General features: G+C 46.9%; 5 protein-coding genes across 6 annotated transcripts in view; 3 read left to right on the forward strand and 2 right to left on the reverse strand.

Moving 5' to 3' along the window:
• Nucleotides 1–3,413: 3,413 nt before the first annotated feature.
• On the reverse strand, nucleotides 3,414–7,173 carry si:ch211-284e13.5 (uncharacterized protein LOC793850 homolog). 2 transcript variants are annotated; one of them, XM_068728866.1, is made up of 3 exons: nucleotides 6,312–7,173; nucleotides 5,448–5,777; nucleotides 3,414–4,909 (listed from the first exon to the last, which is right to left on the reverse strand). In XM_068728866.1, exons 1-3 carry the CDS (start codon nucleotides 6,862–6,864, stop codon nucleotides 4,383–4,385), a joined length of 1,410 nt encoding a protein of 469 aa, XP_068584967.1. In that variant the 5' UTR covers nucleotides 6,865–7,173; the 3' UTR covers nucleotides 3,414–4,382. The 2 variants fall into 2 exon arrangements, with proteins under 2 accessions (XP_068584967.1, XP_068584966.1); XM_068728865.1 differs by having other exon boundaries at nucleotides 5,448–5,780.
• A 352-nt stretch (nucleotides 7,174–7,525) lies between these two features.
• On the forward strand, nucleotides 7,526–10,846 carry avpi1 (arginine vasopressin induced 1). The gene is made up of 3 exons (XM_068728868.1): nucleotides 7,526–8,528; nucleotides 9,174–9,595; nucleotides 10,259–10,846. Exons 2-3 carry the CDS (start codon nucleotides 9,243–9,245, stop codon nucleotides 10,440–10,442), a joined length of 537 nt encoding a protein of 178 aa, XP_068584969.1. The 5' UTR covers nucleotides 7,526–8,528; nucleotides 9,174–9,242; the 3' UTR covers nucleotides 10,443–10,846.
• Nucleotides 10,847–11,218: 372 nt separating this feature from the next.
• Nucleotides 11,219–15,525, reverse strand: pi4k2a (phosphatidylinositol 4-kinase type 2 alpha). The gene is made up of 9 exons (XM_068729060.1): nucleotides 15,032–15,525; nucleotides 13,845–14,045; nucleotides 13,555–13,686; nucleotides 13,245–13,398; nucleotides 13,099–13,157; nucleotides 12,910–13,009; nucleotides 12,582–12,715; nucleotides 12,389–12,448; nucleotides 11,219–12,263 (listed from the first exon to the last, which is right to left on the reverse strand). The coding sequence occupies exons 1-9, from the start codon at nucleotides 15,362–15,364 to the stop codon at nucleotides 12,102–12,104; spliced, it is 1,335 nt and encodes a 444-aa protein (XP_068585161.1). The 5' UTR covers nucleotides 15,365–15,525; the 3' UTR covers nucleotides 11,219–12,101.
• Nucleotides 15,526–17,105: 1,580 nt separating this feature from the next.
• On the forward strand, nucleotides 17,106–19,870 carry LOC137886529 (phosphoglycerate mutase 1). The gene is made up of 4 exons (XM_068729020.1): nucleotides 17,106–17,474; nucleotides 18,454–18,728; nucleotides 18,833–19,013; nucleotides 19,263–19,870. Exons 1-4 carry the CDS (start codon nucleotides 17,336–17,338, stop codon nucleotides 19,430–19,432), a joined length of 765 nt encoding a protein of 254 aa, XP_068585121.1. The 5' UTR covers nucleotides 17,106–17,335; the 3' UTR covers nucleotides 19,433–19,870.
• Nucleotides 19,871–20,363: 493 nt separating this feature from the next.
• Nucleotides 20,364–21,944, forward strand: part of exosc1 (exosome component 1) — a 3,001-nt gene continuing 1,420 nt past the window's right edge. The window contains exons 1-4 of the mRNA XM_068728910.1: nucleotides 20,364–20,460; nucleotides 21,404–21,519; nucleotides 21,650–21,724; nucleotides 21,807–21,895. Coding sequence (XP_068585011.1) covers nucleotides 20,442–20,460; nucleotides 21,404–21,519; nucleotides 21,650–21,724; nucleotides 21,807–21,895 — 299 coding nt within the window. The 5' untranslated portion in view covers nucleotides 20,364–20,441. The remainder of the gene's footprint in view (nucleotides 20,461–21,403; nucleotides 21,520–21,649; nucleotides 21,725–21,806; nucleotides 21,896–21,944) is intronic.

The following is a 21,944-nucleotide window of genomic DNA, read 5'->3' on the forward strand; positions in this document are numbered from 1 at the left end:
TCTGCTCTTTTTGGAGCAGAATCCTCCCACTGATCTATCTCCTGTGTGAGGAGCAGCTCCTACCTGCCTTGAGGGTCATGCTGCTGTCACACAGGTATGAGTATTTCATCTTTGTGTGAGTCTGTAACAACATGGCGTCACAGAGAGGATTCAGATCGATAGATAACAGACGTTTAAGAACAACAAGGCGAGTCTCCGAGCTGCTCTCAGCCCAGACATGTTGTGTGCTGTGGTTCCTTTGTATGAACCAAATAGTGAACTTATTGAAAAGGATTGTGTTTAGCACTAATTCTTCAGTAAGTCTGACTCAACATAGGATCATAGTGTGGTTCCCTCTCTCCTTCCAGCTGTTACTGGTGACTGGATGAACTTGAAAAACTAGAAATTGAACACAGACATTTAAATATAGTGTATACAATGTGAGATCCATAAGAGCCGGTTAGTAAAGGAATCCTATTATATCATCTTCACCAGTCGACTCCGCAGTGTGACAGCAGCAGGGTCCAGCGCTGGAGACGACGGGGTCCCACTACCCCCCCGTCTGCTGTCAAATGAACAGGATATGAGAAGGTGACTTCTGTAGGTCGTTGTTATCCAACACATGGACCCATGAACCAGGTGCATCGTTTCTACCAGCACTACTGTGCTGTATAGAAAAGACATTATACCGTTATTTGAGTGTTCCTACTGTAATCTCCATGAACAGTTTAATACTGTAGAATGTGTTTACAGTATAGCACTGCTACAAGATAATGATTTTAAAATTTTACATTTCTAAATTAAAACCCCTAAAAATGTCGAAACGACTCAGACAAGAGACAATATTGTATATCAAATGTCAATAGTGTGTGTGTGTGTGTCTCTCTCTCTCTCTCTCTCTCTCTCTCTCTCTCTCTCTCTCTCTCTCTCTGGATTATTAGTGATGCATTAAGTGTAAGCGTCACTAAAGTTGCTGCTGGGCTGATTGTATAAACTGCGTGGTAACATTATCCACACTAATGAATACCACAACATACCACTCTAAGGATAGGTACCTACCACTGAACAACAGCAGCATACCACTCTAAGAATAGGTACCTACCACTGAACAACAGCAGCATACCACTCTAAGGATAGGTACCTACCACTGAACAACAGCAGCATACCACTCTAAGAATAGGTACCTACCACTGAACAACAGCAGCATACCACTCTAAGAATAGGTACCTACCACTGAACAACAGCAGCATACCACTCTAAGGATAGGTACCTACCACTGAACAACAGCAGCATACCACTCTAAGGATAGGTACCTACCACTGAACAACAGCAGCATACCACTAAGGATAGGTACCTACCACTGAACAACAGCAGCATACCACTCTAAGGATAGGTACCTACCACTGAACAACAGCAGCATACCACTCTAAGGATAGGTACCTACCACTGAACAACAGCAGCATACCACTCTAAGGATAGGTACCTACCACTGAACAACAGCAGCATACCACTAAGAATAGGTACCTACCACTGAACAACAGCAGCATACCACTCTAAGAATAGGTACCTAACACTGAACAACAGTAGCATACCACTCTATGGATAGGGACCTACTGATGAACAACAGTAGCATACCACTCTATGGATAGGGACCTACTGATGAACAACAGTAGCATACCACTCTATGGATAGGGACCTACTGATGAACAACAGTAGCATACCACTCTATGGATAGGGACCTACTGATGAACAACAGTAGCATACCACTCTATGGATAGGGACCTACTGATGAACAACAGTAGCATACCACTCTATGGATAGGGACCTACTGATGAACAACAGTAGCATACCACTCTATGGATAGGTACCTACTGATGAACAACAGTAGCCCAGTTACCTACTACCACATATCATAATCCAGTATACGGTAAGATACCGTGTTGATGAGCCCAACTGCGGATGGGAAGAAACTGTTCATGTGGCGTGAACAAGTCATGGAGGGACGGCAGATTGCAGCCAATCACCCTCTGCACAACTGCACAATTAACACAACTAGATGGAACTATACTATACTGAACAGAACATAATTCTGAGACGTGTTACCTTCAAATGTCGGCAGTAAGATCCGGTTGCGGTTTGGACTGTTCCTCTTCCTTCCTCCCATGTGAGGCCCTGTGTGGTGATGTGAGCTTCTTAACGCCCCACTCAAAGTCCAGGTGTTCTTGATGAAGGTGACAACATGGGGATTCTCAGCTGCTGCCTTTCTCTGGACCAGCTTCCCAGTCTTCTTGGACACCACCTTCCCTTGGCTGGACTTTGTCCTTCTCTCAGGGATGAGACCAATGAAGTGCCTAAAAAATGTAACAACAGAGAAAGCATGTAAGATATTAGATGTGATAAGTTAAGATTATTTGCACTGAATACAGAATCCCATTGGATTCAACAAATAAAACATTGTAAGTTGTTATCCCATGATAATGACCTCTGTGTCTTCTAATTATGAAAGAATGATCTTATTTAGAGAAACAATTTGATCCTTTAGAGCAAAGAAACGGACAGAATGGCTCATGTTCTTAAAGTTAAGACACTTACCCAGCTGGCTGGGAGCGTCACGGTGCGCTCAACGTCCTCTGCAGCGGCAGAACACGGACAATGGTATCAAAACAAAAACTATAGTGATAGTAGACATAAAAAGTAAACTTACATCAGCAAGGAGCATCAGTCCCTCAGTTCTTTAATCGAAGTGGGCCACCATCAGCTGTTCTTTTCAGCAGCTTGCATCATAAGCAGGTTTGCCCTCCCTATGTGGGGAGAAAAGACACAACGTCCTACAAACTCTCTTACTTGATAGAACATGAGCCACGAATGGTAAAGTACAGCCTGAGCACTTAACCTACGAAGATGTTACAACACATCAACATGGGACCACATTGGACCTTTGATTTAACATTAAACGTAAATTAAATCAGCTTAGTCTAATTTAACACTGCCTTTATGTTGAAACGTCAGCTAACTTAACTCAGTTTGTTGATTTGATTGCTGAGAAATTCAATCGCGTGGCTAGTGATCCTCAGCAGCTGAAGATAGTTCAGTGTGTTAATCACAAAATTACATAACTGGGTTATAAAGTTATAACCCTAACTTTGACCTTCAGTTAACCACATGACCTTCAGTTAACCACAGGAGCGAGATGGACTACAACGTCTGCCGCCAAAATGTGGTGAATTCATCAGTATTCATGAACAGTACGTTACTGTCCAGACTTTCCCCGTTTAGTTTTGTGTTACAGTGTAACCAAAGGAAAGGTGACTTTAATGATAACCTGGTTCCATAACGCCATGTTGAAAGCAGTGAGGCAGCTACAGAACAGCTGGAGGCCAGTGTTGAGATTGAGGGAGAACCACGCATCAACAGTTCATTCACACTGACAGTTTTAATATACAGTTCAGATGAGACGTGCGCGTCGCGCCCCATTACTCAGACTGGGTATTTAGCTGACATGACTTCAAGCAGACCACAGCCACACCTCTGTGAGGGAGGAGACTCAACCTTCAAGATCCAGTCAGTCCTACCGAGTTGAACGTTTGAAGGTCACACTGCAGGCGTTTGCCTAGAGTGTCACTGGGATTTAAAGTGAAACACATCCCTGATAGACAAAGTGTTGTTGCAGTCACTTTGGTGGAAGCAGAGTTCTGCAGCAGCTGGTGGACATTTGGTGACGGTTGAGTTTTCTGCAGGAATTCGGAGCTTCGTCCTCACAAACGAGCACGTAGATAAAAAACAACCCGTAATCAATACAAAGATGAAAAAATAGATATTACTGAGACCTACTGTCTATTGAAGGAGTCATTTTCATGAGGAAACTCAGCCTTTCAGCACGTCGGTACAGTAAAGCAAAGCTGACACACTTTGACCACTTTCTGAGCAACTTCCACAATGAAATGAATGTCCAAATAAAATACATATTTGAAAATAAACAATTAGAACAAAATTGTCATAAATAAGAAAAGCAAAGAATCACAATGAACGGTTCCACACGTTGCTACTGAGCCGTCGTATACAGCAGCGTCCGTTTCATCTTCCTACTGATGAACCGATTCATAGAACATCACTGAAACAGCTAATTGAATTTGTATGAATAATTTATTCTTTGACCTCAGCATGATAGTTCATATAACTTTCTGATTGAGAGCTCTCATGTACCACACACACACACACACACACACACACACACACACACACACACACACACACACACACACACACACACACACACACACACACACACACACACACACAGTTTACATAAGAATGATACAAACACATTCAGCATCGTCTATCATCATTGTCGTCTATCATCATCATCATCGTCGTCTATCATCATCATCATCATCATCGTGTAGCTACTGCAGCTGCTTGCTGTGGGACCGCTGGTGGAACTTCAGCCCCCCACAGTTCCTGAAGGACTTCCCACATTGTCCACAGATGTAAGGCTTCTCCCCGGTGTGGATGCGGAAGTGCCGGGTCAGCGCCCCCGAGTGACGGAAACACTTGGAGCAGACCGAGCAGGTGTACGGCCTCTCTCCCGTGTGGATGCGGAGGTGAGTCTTGAGGTTCTCCATGCGGTTGAACTCTCGGTTGCACACGGTGCAGCGGAAGGGGCTGCAGCCCGGCGGGTACAGCTGCAGCCTGGTCCTCTTGCTTGCGTCGACGGGCTGCTGACAGCACTGCTGGAGCTTCTGCTGGCACTGGCCGTAGTGCCGCCGCAGCAAACTGGGCAGGTGGAACGTCTGGCCGCAGGACTTGCAGCCGTAGAGGTCGGTCAAGGTGTGGCCGAGGTTGCGGCCGGTCCGCACGTGGACTCCGTAAACCGATGGAGGGGCTTCTGGGATGGGAGCCGGTTCTGCCGACTGGAAGATGTTTGGGAAGTCTGAGAAGAGGGATGGACCTGCTGTTAGCCGTCATGTGGGGGTCAAACTGAAGAGCATCTTAATCTATTTCTCATCTTGAAGGGTCATGAACAGAGGATTCAGTTGGTAAGTTTGAATATTGTCCTCAACACAGATCATCTTCAACATGAAGGATGAGTCCACTGTTTTGTATTTATCAGCCATAAGAATACAGAGACATCATGTTTATTGAAGCGTAAGCTTTTATCAAATGATTTGATGTCTGACTGCAGCCACGATGTTATGAGAATACATTGATGTTCAGCAGCCAAACTGAAGTCCAGATGTTGAACTTCAGCATGAAGATGAGAGCTCGACTGTCACATGATCATCACACAAAGTGACGGATTTCATATCGTTTATAGAACTCATCAATACTACAAAAGCAACCAATGGAAAGTTTGAATGAACATTTGATCAAACTCCACACTAGTGGAGATATCTGTTATGTTATGAATAAGTGCCCCGAGGTCGACATGCTGCTCACAGAGGGAACACTGAACACGCTTTCATTCTTACCCTGAGTCAGTCTGGTGCAGGACAGAGACGCGTTTGAGTCTTGGCGCTGAACCTCCAGCACTTCTGGTTTCCACTCTTCCAGCACTTTGGACTGGACCGCTGCCATGCACTCGGGGCTGAAGTCCTCCACTTTGATGGCGTCTAAACAGCAGGCTAGATCCTCCTCCTCCTCCTGCTGCTTCTCCTGCTTGACGATGAACTGCTTTGAAGTGGACTCTCTTTCCCCGCTGGGAGTCGTCGGCGAGTCGTAGCGCCGAGCTGCCGGTTCTGTACACGGCAGGTTAACGAGTTCTACCCTCAGCTCACACAGACGAGAGATCTCTTCACCGACTTCTGGAAACAGATCACAGGCTGTCATACGCCTCTCTGCTTCATTTATGGAACATCATAAAACATGTAGATTCTGTAAATTGTCTGGTAAAAGTGTTCATTCAACAGATAATGTGTGAATGCCAGACGTTTGTATTTAGACAGTATAGTGCACATGAATCAAGTTGAGATTAACTAAACCTGACCTACTGAACTAGAACAATGTAATCCCAAAATAAACCGGAGTCAAAGTGGAGGATTTAGACACGTTTGAGGTCTTCAGTGGGTGTTAAATACCACATTGTGTAGTGGATTATAGTTACACAACTACATGTATACAAGTAGCCTTCGCATTACCTTCTAGATGTACAAATACATTAACAGGACGGTTTGTACTTCGGCAACACATGCAGTTACAATTAGCAAGTGTTGAATGACAAATTTACATATCTGTAAAATGTGTGAGCGCAGTGATCACCGTGTGTGAACACACTACACTGATCTTTATACGGAGCTAAAAGGTGTGAATAGAGATGAACCGGTAGGCCCACGTACCGTCAGTGAAGGCATCACATCCATCGACTCCTCGTGCCTCTGAAGCAGCGTCTCCTCGGGTCTTTGAACCTTCTCCTGACCTCTGCTCCTCGTGCTCGTGCTGGGAGTCTGGAGGCTGGTGTGCACGGCTGTGACCCGGAGGAGGGGGGTCTCCTCTGACCCCCGCGCAGCTGTGCACTTCGCCCGCTTCGGGATTCGGGCTGTCCCGACCGTGCTTGAAGAGAACCGGGTGACCCGTACGGTCGGTGGCGTCTTGGACGGGATTCGCGGACGGAGCGCCTCCTCCTCCTCCTCCTCTCTCCTCCAGGCGCGCAGAGTCCAGCATCTCTTCCGCTCGCTGCAGTCTTTGTTTGAGGGACTCGTTCTCTCGTCGCATCGCTCCGTACACGGCTCCCGTTGCCTGACTCACGAGCATCGTCACCTCTCGAACTGCGACCTCCACGGCCACTTCAAACGCTCCGTGTATCGCTGCGGCGAGCTCCTCTTCCAGAGACGGAGCCGCCTCTCCGGCCGCTTTCGGCCGCTTGTTGGTCTCAGCCAGCTGCGGCTTCATGGTGCATTAGAAGAACAGGCGCTCAGGCTCCGTGCTACGAGTCGCTATTCAAACAAAAGTCCCAACGGAGAACAGGATATCGCAGCTATGGATGCCCTGAGGCAGTCCGTCCATGAGCAGAGAGGTTTCACTTCCGCCGACAGCTTCCGACACCTAGCGGTGGAGGGGCGGAACTGCACCAATAAACAACAGACCAAGTTCAATGAGAAACTCAAGTTTATTGCGTTAAAAACACCAGACACGTTCAAACGCACTGTTAACAGCGTGCACACCGGCTTTATGATGCGTTATGATGCTTTATGATGCTTCCGGGGCCTCGTCCGTCAGCGACGGGCTTTATAGTCCTCCACGTGGGAGAGAATCCACCCAGCGGGCCCGAGGACGGTCACAGTCATCACGGCCAGCACCAACATGGTCTGCTGCAGGACAGAACCATGTTACTTTAAAGATTATTCAGAACACGTTCTTAAATTCAAAACAGTCTCCAGCTTCTGGAGAACTTAACGGGACTGGTTAGTAAACCTACCACCGGGCCGATGGGATCTTTCGGCGGCTTGCCGCGGATGGAACACGCTCTGTGTTGGATCATCACACCTGGTCTGTGAGCAAGAGCCCGTCCAGCCCTCAGCAGTCCGGCAGAAAGCCCGCTCATGATGGCTGTGAGGGACAGAGACCCGTAGTTCTGGTCCTGAGACAGAGGGACGCGCTTTAAAGCAGCTGCCCAGCGACACACCTGTTAATTGGTTCACTGTTAATTGGGTTGCCTTCAGGAGCTAAAGGAAGAAAGCTGTGATGAGTTCAGGGTCCATGTGTGAAGCACTGAGTGAACGCTCTCCTCGTTACAGTTCTTCTTCTTCTCTTTGTTTATGGGAGTTATTTTGAATGATTTGTGCGTCACTTTTAAATTTTCATTGTTTTTACATTTAAAAAAGAAAAAAATCAAACTGTCGGAAGTTGGAATTGCTTATTTGATTGATGTTGATTGTCTCAGTGTTCTTTCAGTATTTTGTGTTTGTGATAATAAACACCACAGTGATCGGCTGGACATGGTCCAAGAGCAGAGAGGCAGTTACTTTATTTTATGATCCCAGAGGTCCAACGACGTGGACAGAAGCATTGTGTTGTCGTAGTGCATCTATGTTTGGAACGACATTCAGCGTACAGTCTGGAGTCTGCAGGCCTAAAATAAAGAGCACATGGGTCCTCACCCTACCAGAGGGCAGGGCAGTAGCGCCCTCTGGTGGCCAATCATCGCACAACACGATGCATTGATGCCTACTGAAATCTATTCATCATTCATACACTGGATAGCACACACCAAAGGGGTTAGTTTAAGTGTGTGTGTGTGTGTGTGTGTGTGTGTGTGTGTGTGTGTGTGTGTGTAATGTTTTGAAACCATGGACTGACAGGATTCTGCTCTATAATGTCTCTTCTCTTGGACTTGTTGGCTGTTTGTTTTTTTCCTCTTTTCTGTTCTAACTGGTTCTTGTTATGAGCGCCTCGACACTGACGTCATCGATGGATTACTCGTTGATTATTCCTTTACTTACTCGCGCAGCTGCGCGCGCCAATGACGCGCGGGTTGGAAGTGGGTCGGCTCGGCATTAGTGTGTCGGTTGTCTGTCTGCTGTCGGTTACACTTCGTTCAAACCACAGAGCGGAAGGTAAGCACTCTATTATACTACATTATACTACATTATACCATCTATACCATACTGCATTATACTGCATTATACTACATTATACTACATTATACCATCTATACCATACTGCATTATACTGCATTATACTACATTATACTGCATTATACCATCTATATCATAATATATATGTCGTTTAAAATAAAGAGGAGGTGTTTACTGTAGGACACATGTGTAGATTATTGTAGACGTGATTTATCTGAACAATGTGATACTGTACTTATGTATTCTACAGACACGTGTTCTGTGCCACAGAGTTCTGGTTTCCATCCTTTCCTTGCACATTTTCCTTGCCCGTGTCCACTTTTAAACTATATATTATATATTATAATATTACATATTGTTGTGTTTGAAAACACAAGCAACATACTGACGTTAACTTGGGATTTGGAAAACAGTGATGGACATGTTTTCACTATTTTATTACATTTTATGGCTCAAATTGATCAAATAGCTGCTCCATGGGGTGAATACTAGGGTCAGACTTGATCAGTCTACAGAGGTAACATGCAGCCATGGAATGTGTCTGCTGGCTGAAGGCCTGAGCTTTGCTTGGCTGTGATCTCATTAGTTTGACTAATTTGGTCTGTCTCCTCTCTCCCCCTTCAGCCGCCTTCCCCCCCGACACTGTCTTCTGATCCTTGTATCGCCACCTGGAAGCTCTCCATCCCCCGCAGCATGGCAGAGGCCTCCGCCTCCTCTGAGGAAGGCCTGTCAGCGCAGTGGAAACGTTCCAGTCAGCGAAGCAGGAAGTCTGGATGCTCCAACATCTTTACAGGGGTCAACCTGCAGCAGCTGCACAGGCTGTTCAGCACAGCGGGAGACAGAGACGCCGAACATCGGGCGAAGCTGGTGTGGCGAGGGATGGACGAAGAAACGCAGAGGCCGGAGGAGGCCGAGGAGGACGCGGGGGAAGAGGCAGGGCTGGCCCAGGCCTTGGTGGGGCTCCGAGTCCGAGCGAGGAATAAAGCGTGCATCAGAGCAGAGGGGTGCGGAGACCACAAGTGGCTCAGAGCATCGGGGTATCTCAGGTAAGTGACGGGGTCAAAGGGCAGGAGGCCGGCGGGAAGTAAAGAAAGGATGTGAAAAGCGATACGTAGACGAGGAGTTGAAAGGAAAATGAGTGAAACGTTCTCATCTTATGCAGCCTATATGTATCAATACATCACTTGAACTCACTTGAGAGTGTTCAGAGTCCTGCTGTACTTGATCCCAGACTACCTCTACGTCTTGAAATGCAGCGTGTAAACTGTCATGTTGCTAACAAACTCAGCATGACCTCACAAGACTGATTCCCCCCCCCCCCCCCCGACATTCCTCACTGGGACAGAATTAGATTAGTTGGAGGAGTAATGAAGTGCCACAGTATGGAGAACTGGTGGTGCGAGTACAGGGAGGTGTAGTAACAATAAGACGGTGAACATTAAACCCTTTAACGGCCCAGTGAGCAGCATGCTGATGTTAGCTTAGCTCTTAGCGATTGTGACTTCTTTCATTCATACTGCCAGAGTAGCACTATAGATTATTAGTTTGTTGTTCTTTTGATCAAACGTTTACAGTTTACACCACCTGAATTCACGCATTAACAAATCAACAACTGTGTGAAAGTATGAGTATAGAAAGCTCAGAATGATGATCTGTACTGGAGGTCTGTAGGAGCTCAACCACACCAGAGTCACACCTCTGTGTTCCAGGGTTGAGGAGCCATTATCCAGCTGCGCCGTGGAGGACGAGGAGGACGAGGAGGACGAGGGAGCGACTGAGGAAGACCTGCCAGAGAACCAAAACCCCTTCAAAGCTTCCTCACGGAGGTTGTGTGTGGCAAGACAAGAGTGTGCCAGACACTCTGAGCGCTACCTTCACCGCATCCTCCACTGACAGCGGCCTGAAGGACACAGTAGTGGAAGCTGGAATACTAAACTGATCAGTATCAGCTGCTGTTAGACCCCAGCATTAAACCAGTGCACCTCTGTAAATGTGGGGATTAGAACTACTATGGGAAGTTAATGTCTATGGTGATTGACACAACGGCAGAATCAAAGCAGCAGCATGCAGGAGACGGACGGACAGAAAGGAGACGTCGTGGCCTGAAAAGAAATCTCCGACGTGAGTGAGAACGACGCATTTCTGAGGGAACATTAATCTGAGGGATTATTAATCTGAGGGATTATTAGCTGGGCAGTTGGTGTTGAACTTGTGATATATTATCACAGTAACAGGACAGGATGCTGCATCAACAGCACTTTATGATCACCTGTGTCCTCGAGTGTTTTCATGACTCAATACTGAAATAAAAGTCTACATAAAGATGTCATTAATCGGATTCTTTTAAAAACTGCATTAACACATTTTTTGGCCACTTGGGGGCAGCAGAAACAAGTTAACACAAAACCGACATAACCTTTAAGTTGATATGCATCAGGAGTCTTGATGAAGTCGTGACGTGTCGTCATCGCGTGACGTGTCGTCATCGCGTGACGTGTCGTCATCGCGTGACGTGTCGTCATCGCGTGACGTGTCGTCTTCGCGTGACGTGTCGTCATCGCGTGACGTGTCGTCTTCGCGTGACGTGTCGTCATCGCGTGACCCTCAACAGAACACGGTGAAGCAGCGGACCTCTGACCGACTCTTTACATTCACAAACACACAAATGATCTGTATTAATGGAATATGTTTTAATTATAATCTATCATTAAATATTACATACAAATTATACAGTGCATTGTCACAATACATTGCGTGTCATTTCACTACAGCAGGAAGTTACTTTGTTCTCTTAGGTCCAACCCCCGAGCCAGGAGATGAACGCTGCCCCCCCCCCCCCCCCCATCATTCTGTCTTCTTCACCAGTGATCTAAGTCATCAGTGGAAGAAGGAAACATTAGGCGAGTCGGTCATCTTTACCTCAGCTTAACAAACATGTGGTGTCTTTCTCCTCACCTCCTAATCTAACAGTGATGTGGCTCAGTGAGTGACTGTGTTCACTGTGTAAAGACATACGCACCACACGGTTCCTCAATCTTCAACACTTCAATCACAATGAACACTTCTCTTATTTGTTAAAAATAAAAATAAAAAGCTGATTTCCCCCGCCCTGCTCTCACCAGCCCGGGCTTTAACTGCGTGGGAGGAAATATGCAGGGGCAGGTTAAAAGGCAGAGAGGCATGAAGACAAATTAAACATGGAATGCAACACCTCCGATTCAAAACCAAAGCATGAGGGGCTTTTGACTGGTGTGCACCGAGGAGTCCAAAAGAAAAGTCTCGACGCCTCACTGAAAGTCACTGCTAGGTCCAGAGTCCTCATCGTTTAGCGTTAACTCTTCACTGACATCCATGCAAGGCACAGAAGCAAACTCTTCCTCTCCTGGCTTCATCTCACGTCACAAGGAGGGGAGGGGATGGAGGTAATCATTTCCATTTCCAGGACAAAGACCTGCGCTCTCAGATTCTGCCCCGTCTTCCACCCACGCTCCTCGCTCTGGCTTCCTGCCGCTCCTCCTCTTCCTCTTCCTCTTCCTCTTCACGGCAGCGCTCCTACCACCAGGTAAAGAAGGGTCTTCTGCTCTGGAAACTCTGCGTGTACGACTCACTGTTGGCTCTCTGAGGCGCTCTGGCCGTTTCGACGATGACCGGGGGCATCTGGACCAACTGCAGGGGCGTTTTACCGTCCTTCAGCGCTTGGCACAGGTTCAGGATCTTGGAATGAAAAGGAGAAAGATTAAAAAAAAACAAAAAAACACGGTGAATTCATGCTTTAAAAAGCAAAGAGGTTCGTTCAAGGAGGAACAACTAGCTGCAAGTCAAACTGAGCGGAGACTCACCTGCCCCCTCATGACGGCTACCTGTTTGTGAAACTGTCCTCTGTCGAAACCCGGGTCCTTCTGTGAGACACATTGTTGCACAAAACGTTTACAGCCACAGCACTGAATGTGACATGTTGATGTCTGTGTCCATTTCTCACATTCCACACACTTACATTATTACCACTTCATCCTAATCTGAGTCCCTACATACCTTGAATAATTCGTACAAATCCTCCTCCAGGTCTTTGATGAAATTCGGGTCGGAGAGTTTGGGCAGGACCAGCTCTCTGATTTCCTGGGAGAAAGGGACTTTGGCCTGGGACAGCCACGCCCAGTAGAACGGGTCTGGTGATCGGAAAATGAAACCGTGTCTGGATGATTAAGCTCACTAGCTGTAAAACAGCAGGAAGGTTGATGACACAGCGACGGAACGGCTTTAAAGAATCTTTGAACGATCAAAATAGATATTAATGAGAGAAATGGAGAATGTAGAGCTTTCACTGGACACACTGCTGAGATGAAAGCAGTGAGGTGCTTACAGGCTCTCCAGGAGTCCGGGTGTTTGAGGGGGAAGGCGAGGCCGTTGTCTATAGCCGCCAGCTTGATGATGGGATCCTTTACTACCACCCAGTCTGTGTCCTACATACAGAGACAGGGACAACATAAACACATATTCAGTCTTTTAGAAAATGACCCGAGAGACTCCAGCTGTGTCTGTGTGTCCTCACCCGGTTCCCAGGGTCCATGGGACAGTCGTACTTCAGCAGCCAGTTGTCGTTGCCCCGGTCTAGATCAGCAAGGAAGACAAACAGATTCAAGACAACAGAACAACACATGTTCTAACAATGACGGCGCTGAGCAGAGAGAACAGTGCCTGTGTTCCTGATGATGTAGTCGAGGACTACCAGCCGCTCAAACTGCAGCTGGAGCTGACGGTTGGTGTTTTCGGGCAGAGGCTCCGCTTCAAACCTCCGCAGCCAGAAATCTGCGTCCTTGTATCCATCGACGAAGATCTGGAAGGAGCCCACCTGGGGGAGGAGCAACAGTGTAAACGTCAGACAGAGCGCCTGTATGTCTGGAAGCTCGTAACGCCGTTGTTCTTAACAGACGCCTGGGTGAATGCGGTCGGTAATACAAACACGTCAATCAGGGAAAGGATTCGCCTGTGTGGGACAACGTGTTACCTTGGGTGGCAGTCCAATCCTGTGGAAACGCTGGCCCACTTTGGGCACCTTCTCCAGGGCTAGCTTCTTTCCTCGAGACTTCACCCGGTCTATGGCGCTGTAGTTGAACGTTTCGCTCGCCAGGTACACCACCTGTAGAGCAAACGATCGATTCAGAGACGCAGTCTTTGCCAAAAGGTGTGTGGCTCTTTGTAAGGAGGAGGCAGCGCTGTGTGTGTGTGTGTGTGTGTGTGTGTGTGTGTGTGTGTGTGTGTGTGTGTGTGTGTGTGTCGTGTGTGTGTGTGCAGTACTTTGGTCCTGGGAACGATGTTGAGCTCCAGCTTCTGGTCGACCAGGCTGGCCCCGGCCTCCGAGAGGTAACCCTGGTTCAGGACCAAGCAGTCGCGGCCGAAACAGCAGGGACAACACAGCTTCTGGAGCCACTTGGTCCACTTGGGGTTCAGCTGGCCGTAGGGCTCCTCGTTCTTAGGCTTGAACACGCCAATGATTTTCTGAGGACAGAGAGGCAGAGCGGGGAAGATGAGAAGGAAAGTGAGGAAAGAGAGAGCCGACGGAGAGCTTCAGCATCCGACGTCTAGGGCTGAGAAGAAGAGACGGTTTACGAGTGCGAGTCTCGTTCTCCTTCTGAAACCTACGGAGAACACAGGAGGTGGATGAAGCTGCAAGAGTGGATTCAAATGACACGCTGGAGATCCACTGAAGCTGAAGCATGAAGCATGAAGAGGACATGACTGTTGGATAAGCACGAGATGGATGTTGTGTGGTGGTACGTTAACACTGAACATAGAAATCACATGCTGCATTACGCTAGTATGACACACACTTACACACATTCACTGAGAACTATATCCTCAAAGAGAGCGAGCACATGACTACTAAGCACTCTGGGGGGGGGGGCTGGAATACTTTTGTTCTCTTCTTTCAGTGAGTGGAGAAAGTGGCCAATAGGAGACCTGGACTATCTGAGACTACAAGGAGGATCCAGCCTCAGAGTCTACAGACACACTTCCCTCTTCTTTGTTGTAAACGGTGGCACAACGCGCCCCCGTAGAGAGGGGGGGGGGGGGGCTCAAGACCATTACCGGTCGGCTCCAGCCGTGCCGATCAGAGTCTGCCGTCATTAATCCGGCATGGCTCGCGTCAGGAGACTATGTGTTTGTGTTGCATTACTTTGAGCCGTCACTCTGTCACTGTCACACACTCACGTGCAGTCTGTTGTGTCATTAGTTATCAGTCTATTACTGAAGGTCCTGTGGTGTTGGCATGACTTACAGCCTGTGTGCAGAGTCATCTCAGGCTAGTTGGAAGAGAGGCCTATCCGACCAACACTTTTATCTACACGGTGTTGCAGTCATTGCAACACACACACACACACACACACACACACACACACCTCAGATAACAAAGACAAGTCACGAGAAGCTAAAGGAGCCGTTAGCATTGGACATGTAGACGCAGTAGCAGCTTCTCTTCTTACCCCCTGCGAGTCTTTGACAAAGTAGCTCCCACTGGACCCTTGGTAGATCCTCTCCGGGTAGATCCCCTCCTCTATGGCTCGCTCGGCCTTTCGGATGATGTCTCTGAACTCGGGATCTTCCGGGAACTCGTTCCTGTGCGGCTCCCGTGGAGAACTCCCACGGTCCAGGAGCGGCTGTCGCTCCCGGCTGCGTCCCGGACTGCCCGCCGGGATGCGCACCACCGAGCCCGGCGTGCTTCCAAACGAGCCCCGGGGGCTGGTGGGCTCTGTGGGACAGTAACTGAAATCACCGGAGTCCCGGAGCGGAGAGACGAGCGGACTCGTCTCGTCCATGATGTTGGAGGTGGACGAGGACTTATCGTAACCCGCTGAGAAGAAGAAAGAGACAACAGGACGAACCAGAAGAGGTAAAGAACGCGGGACGGCTGTTTAGTTGGCTAGCAGCGACGCTGGCTAACAAGGAAACAGAAGGAAAAAAAGGACAAGTCAGGTGACTGTCAGCTTCCGGGAAAAGGCGGGACTCCTTCAGTGTTGTGATCTTTAACCAACCAACGTTCAAACGCTCCCGTCAACCTCCTGATCTCCAGCGCTGATTGGACACAATCATCCCGCCCACGGAAGACACGTGAGAGCACAGCTGACCCAATCAATTACCTCCATACAGATAAACAAGGCCTCTGAGGCACATATATATATATATATGTATATATACGTATATATATATATATACGTATATACGTATATATATATATATATATATATACGTATATATATATATATATATACGTATATATATATATATATACGTATATATATATATATATATATATACGTATATATATATATATATACGTATATATATATATATATACGTATATATATATATATATATATATACGTATATATATATATATGTATATATACGTATATATACATATATATATATATGTATATATATATATATACGTATATATACATATATATATATATATACGTATATATATATATATGTATATATACGTATATATATATATATACGTATATACGTATATATATATATATATATATACGTATATATATATATATATACGTATATATATACGTATATATATATATATATATACGTATATATATATATATACGTATATATACATATATATATATATACGTATATATACATATATATATATATATGTATATATACGTATATATATATATATACGTATATATATATATATATATATATATATATATATATACGTATATATATATACGTATATATATATATATATATACGTATATATATATACGTATATATATATATATATATATACGTATATATATATATAAACATATATATATAAACATATATATATAAACATATATATATTTATATAGTATATGTACATATATGTATATACATGTACATATATATGTACATATATATACATATATGTACATATATATACATATATATGTATATGTATATATATATATGTGTATATATATATATATATATATATATATATATATATACATTATGAGTGATGAATTATCTTTTACTTGCAGTTGTCAGACTGGAAAATCACGACAGATTATTTTTGGCTTAATCAAATACACAAAGCCAAATTAAACTCTGAAGATTGTTACACACTGAAATTGATTTAACAAAATCATTAACTGTGAGTGATGTACAAACCACAGAGGCTACTTTAATAACCTGACCATTGCTTTTAAATGACAACAGAACAGACTTGTTCTTTTGAAAGCTCTATCATAGTGTTTCGCTGTATTCAGGCCTGACTATAAACGTGTTGTCATTATTTGGATAATACTCCACAGTCAATGCTGCTGCATTTAACAGACACAGGAGCAAACTGAGGAAACCTCACAGAATGAATAAAAGGTGAACAGATGTGTTGTTTCTGTTAGAGACAGTGTCTGTTTGCGTAACCAGGCAGTGTTCCTCCTTATGATGCTCTCACACAGCTGGGCGTGTGTGGACGTGCCGCTGCGCTCGTCCCCGCCTCCCTCCCTCCTCACGTGGCACGCAGCTCGTCCTCTGATTGGTGGAAACCAGCAGGAAGAGCGCTCGCGTCCTGAGATCTGACAAGTTCGGACACACCGACTCTGTGCGCCATCAGCAGACTAACCCTCCACCCTACCGACACACTGCGCCTGCTTTGCCGTCTTTGGAGTTGCGGCGAAACGAGCACAAATCTGCGGACGTTGCTGCCGCGTGTGAAGAAGTGTCACTCGCGCCATACTTACCGGAAGCACAGCGCAGAGGGCATCGGTGTGAGGATGGCTGCGTACAAGCTGGTCCTGATCCGCCACGGGGAGAGCTGCTGGAACCAGGAGAACCGCTTCTGCGGCTGGTTCGACGCGGACCTGAGCGAGACCGGGGAGCACGAGGCGAAGAGAGGAGGACAGGCCTTGAAAGGTACCAGATAATGACACGGGGCCTAATCGGGCTTTCTCTCGGTCGTGGATTAGCAAAACGGTGCTTATGCAACTCTGACGGACGGGGGAACGGGTAGCCGGGCCCACTGCGACACCGGACGAGCCCGCAGCTGCAGTACTAGATCACTGTGTTCATCGGGCTGTCATACGGCTTGGTCAGCCACCTGTCAGACTCTGATGGACCGGGTTTTCCCTGAGCCCGTGGTGGTCCCTAAATCAAGACGGTGTGGCGACCCCTGGTGTTATGAGATCCTTATGTTGGGTTCTCCTTACCTCCACATCTGCATTAAAGACGGAGAGAATCATCCCGATCCGCCTGATGGATTCATTATGTGTTGTTGTGAATTGTAGGATTAATGTACTATAATGTATAAACGTTCAGCTCTCAGACGCACTGATTCAGACGTAACGTACTGAACAACACATGAAACGGATTCAGCCGCAGCTCTGATACCGGAGGACAGCTGCTCGCTGGTATCAGTGTAGATTAGTGCTGTTTGCTGTGAGCACATCTCTGGAACACACACGATTGAAAAGCGGTGCTTTTGTGTTCTTCTTGGTGGAGAAACTCAGTTTTACAGATTTGTCGATTTAAATCAATTAGTCCACAAAGTTGCATGAGTGTTAGTGGACTATAAGAATGTCTTTGTGGAGGACAGCCCTAGAGACCGGAGAGACCGGAGCAGTTTAATTTGACTTCATTCTGTCTGTGTGACACACACTGCAGACACACACTGCAGACACACACTGCAGACACACACTGCAGAGCCCACAGTCTGCCAGCGTCCTGTGGTATAGCTGCCCCTGACTAAGCACAAACTGTGTGTGTGTGTGTGTGTGTGTGTGTGTGTGTGTGTGTGTGTGTGCGCGTGTGCGTGCGTGAAGCCTTCCTCTTTGGGTCTTAACTGCCAGTGAATGTCCACATCTACCGTCTTCTTCCTGTCTCTGATTCTCCTCAGACGCTGGCTATGAGTTTGATATTTGCTACACCTCTGTCCTGAAGAGGGCCATCCGCACCCTGTGGTTTGTTCTGGACGGCATCGACCAGATGTGGCTGCCCGTCCACCGGACCTGGCGCCTCAACGAGCGCCACTACGGTGGCCTGACCGGGCTGAACAAGGCTGAAACGGCAGCGAAACACGGAGAGGCCCAGGTCAAGATCTGGAGGCGCTCTTTTGACATTCCTCCCCCGTCCATGGAAGAGGGGCACGACTTCTATCAGAGCATCAGCAAGGTGAACGCCGTCTCTTTCTGTCCTGCAAACGCAGACGTGTTTACTAGGTCACGATGGCGCCACGCCGTTAAAATGTAACTGACGACACCGAGTCCCTCTTCTAGGACCGGCGTTACGCCGACCTCACAGAGGACCAGCTCCCCAGCTGCGAGAGCCTCAAGGACACCATCGCCAGGGCTCTGCCCTTCTGGAACGAAGAGATCGTTCCACACATCAAAGAGGGCAAGAGGGTGCTGATCGCTGCCCACGGCAACAGCCTCCGGGGCATCGTCAAGCATCTCGAGGGTAAGAGACTTCGTCTGCGTCTTTATGGTCACAATGGCCTTCTGTCTCACACTTGTACATGGTATGAGTGTAGAAGTTAGATTACTAAATATTATCACGACTAAACCATCTTTCCCGTGTCGAGGTATTTGGGTAACTTAGCTGTCATTAACCTGATTAACCGCTTGAAATGAATCCGTCACCCGTTCCCGTCTGATCCAGGCAGATGATGAGACTATGAGCTCTGCGTGTCCGTTACTGTTTTCACAGGGATGTCAGAGGAGGCCATCATGGAGCTGAACCTGCCCACAGGTATCCCCATCGTGTACGAGCTGGACAAGAACCTGAAGCCTTTAGGACCCATGCAGTTCCTGGGAGACGAGGAGACCGTTAAGAAGGCCATGGAAGCTGTGGCTGCTCAGGGCAAAGCCAAGAAATAGACCCCCCCCCCCCCCCCCTCTGGATGAGTTATGAGATATTCTTCAGATATCAATCATGTGCTGTTTAGTTATTACAAGGTCATTTACTGTTACCGTCACACACACACAATGTGCACTTTATTTTTAAAATACCCAGCTTTTGCACAATTTGATTAGTCTTTACTTTGTGACATACTGAAACATACACAATTACACAATAGAGATCACCAGTAATGTGATTTTAAACACTGACCAAAATGCAAAATTCGGGACCAGCAAACGTAGACGAACCCTTTAGAGTCATCCCATGTATGTGAGGCTCAGAGGGAACAGAGTCACCGATACACAAACACTGGCTGTCGTCAGGACACGTTGCTCTGCACTGCTGATTATTGTTTGCTGTGGCATTGTGAGGAAAAATAATAAATGTTGTGAGTCGTTATGTGATGAAATGGTGTATATCAGTGTCTGACGGTATTTCATTATTAGATCCTAGAAAACCAAAAGTGATGGAGGGATATCATCTGTCCCTCCTGCTGTTATAAAGAGACAAACAAACATCATTCTGTGGCTGTTCTTTATATCATAATACATTCATTCTTACTCAAACTTCAGTGCATGTCTGATACACTGACAGCTGCATGTAGCTGCATGTAGAATATATATAGAACACACACACACACACACACACACACACACACACACACACACACACACACACAAAGGCTAAATAACACCACTAGCCTAATTCAATTCTAACTAGAATTATAATTGAAAACAAGTCCACACTATTCATTTATATAATGAATACAATGTAATATAACTATTATTATTTCACGCTATTGTTGTACACATGCCTCGCCGCTATGAGGCAGCACTGCGCGCCATGTGTGCCTCAACCAACATGGCGGACCGAGCCGTCCTTCCGCTACTTCCGCTCAGGGTTGAGACCGACCAATCGGAATCCCGCTCGAGGTCTCCGTCACAGCCAATCGGCCGACGAGCTGCGCTTCCTCGAAAACATGTCTCCATGAAGCTGTGTGTTCCAGGTGAGTCCCGTGGAAACGTGCGATAACTCTCAGTACGGATGCAGTTAAACCCGGGTTTACACCGTGTCGTTGTCGTTCGTAGGCGTCGCTGTGCTGCGATGAGACGCAGTCACGCCGCAGTGCTGACGGTGTGAGCGCGTGGTAATTGTTTCCAGCTGCCATGCGTGGTGTGGGCTTCGGCTTCCAGCACAGTTCAGATTACAGTTACGTGTAACGGAACGGCGGGTTGTATCGTGTGGATAAAAGACGGAGAGAGTGAGTCGAGGGCTGTTATTTCAAACACCGTTCCCTGTAATTACCGTAATGACGCTGGACTGTGAGCGCGTCGCTTTTGCTTTCCATGCGTGGTTCACCTCCTGCCCTGCCCATCGCCTCAGGCGGGACGGCAGCATTCTCCTCTCGCTTGTTGTGACTCACCCGCGTGAACTCCTCGCGTGAATTCCTCGGTTGCGTTGTGCTGCAGATAGTCAGATGAACTGTTACGAGCAATTGTCAGACAGTGACCTTTGCGACGTGTTACGGTAGGATGGAAACACCAGTTATTAAGTGATATGAAGTAGTAACACAGTGCTCTTAATGAAGCAGGATGAGTATTTACTAGAGACATATTTGTCCCCTTTAGATGAAGAGCAGTTCGGGCTGTAGAGTTGAACGAGGTAGATTATTGTTGTTATTATTATTATTGTTACTAGCTGTCCAGACTGCAGGACAGGGCTGTTTGCTTCAGGATGATTTCTACTTTCATTCCTAATGTCCTCAAAAGTAACCCTGTCACCAACCCATCGCTGCATGAAGCTCCTGTTAAACGTGCTTCGTAGGAGAGCGCCGCTGCTCTTCAAAGGTGACTGTGATGTCACCAACACGTGTTCTTGTACTCAGGCTGTAGCAGAGATGCTCCACCTCCATCACCTCCCCTTGTCTTCCTCCTCTTGTTTGTGTCCAGGTGACAAGCTATGCAGTGCGGAGAACTGCATTCCCGGCACGGGAGTATTTCAGCAGCACGGCTACATTTACTCCTCGCTAGCGGGTTACGTGCTGAAGAAGAACGAGGGCGAGGAGGTGAGCGGCGAGTGGCGTGCCGGAGGGACGGTGTTGTGTAACGTGTTGTGAATGTGTTGAACAGCAACATTCGGGGTGACGGGGTTGTTCTTTCAGCTGACCCGGGGTTGTGTTTCTGTGTGCGTTCTAGTTGCCGGTGATCTCGGTGGTGCGGGAAACAGAAACACAACTGCTACCAGATGTAGGAGCGATAGTCACCTGTAAGGTAAGCGGTGGAATCGGATCTTCTACAATCAGCTGATCCTGCACAGTTTACCAACAAGCCTCACTGTTCTCTCTCTGGACAGGTGACCAGCATCAACCCCAGGTTCGCCAAGGTCCACATCCTCTATGTGGGCTCCACACCGCTGAAGGACCGCTTCAGAGGAACAATCAGGTAAGCCCCAGAAGCTCTGTCCACAGCCGAACCGTGTTGGACCTCATGC

This window comes from Cebidichthys violaceus, unplaced genomic scaffold, assembly GCF_023349555.1.
Source record: "Cebidichthys violaceus isolate CVI_PGR_0920_01 unplaced genomic scaffold, fCebVio1.0.p SCAF_44, whole genome shotgun sequence".
NCBI classification, from domain to species: Eukaryota; Metazoa; Chordata; class Actinopteri; order Perciformes; family Stichaeidae; genus Cebidichthys; species Cebidichthys violaceus.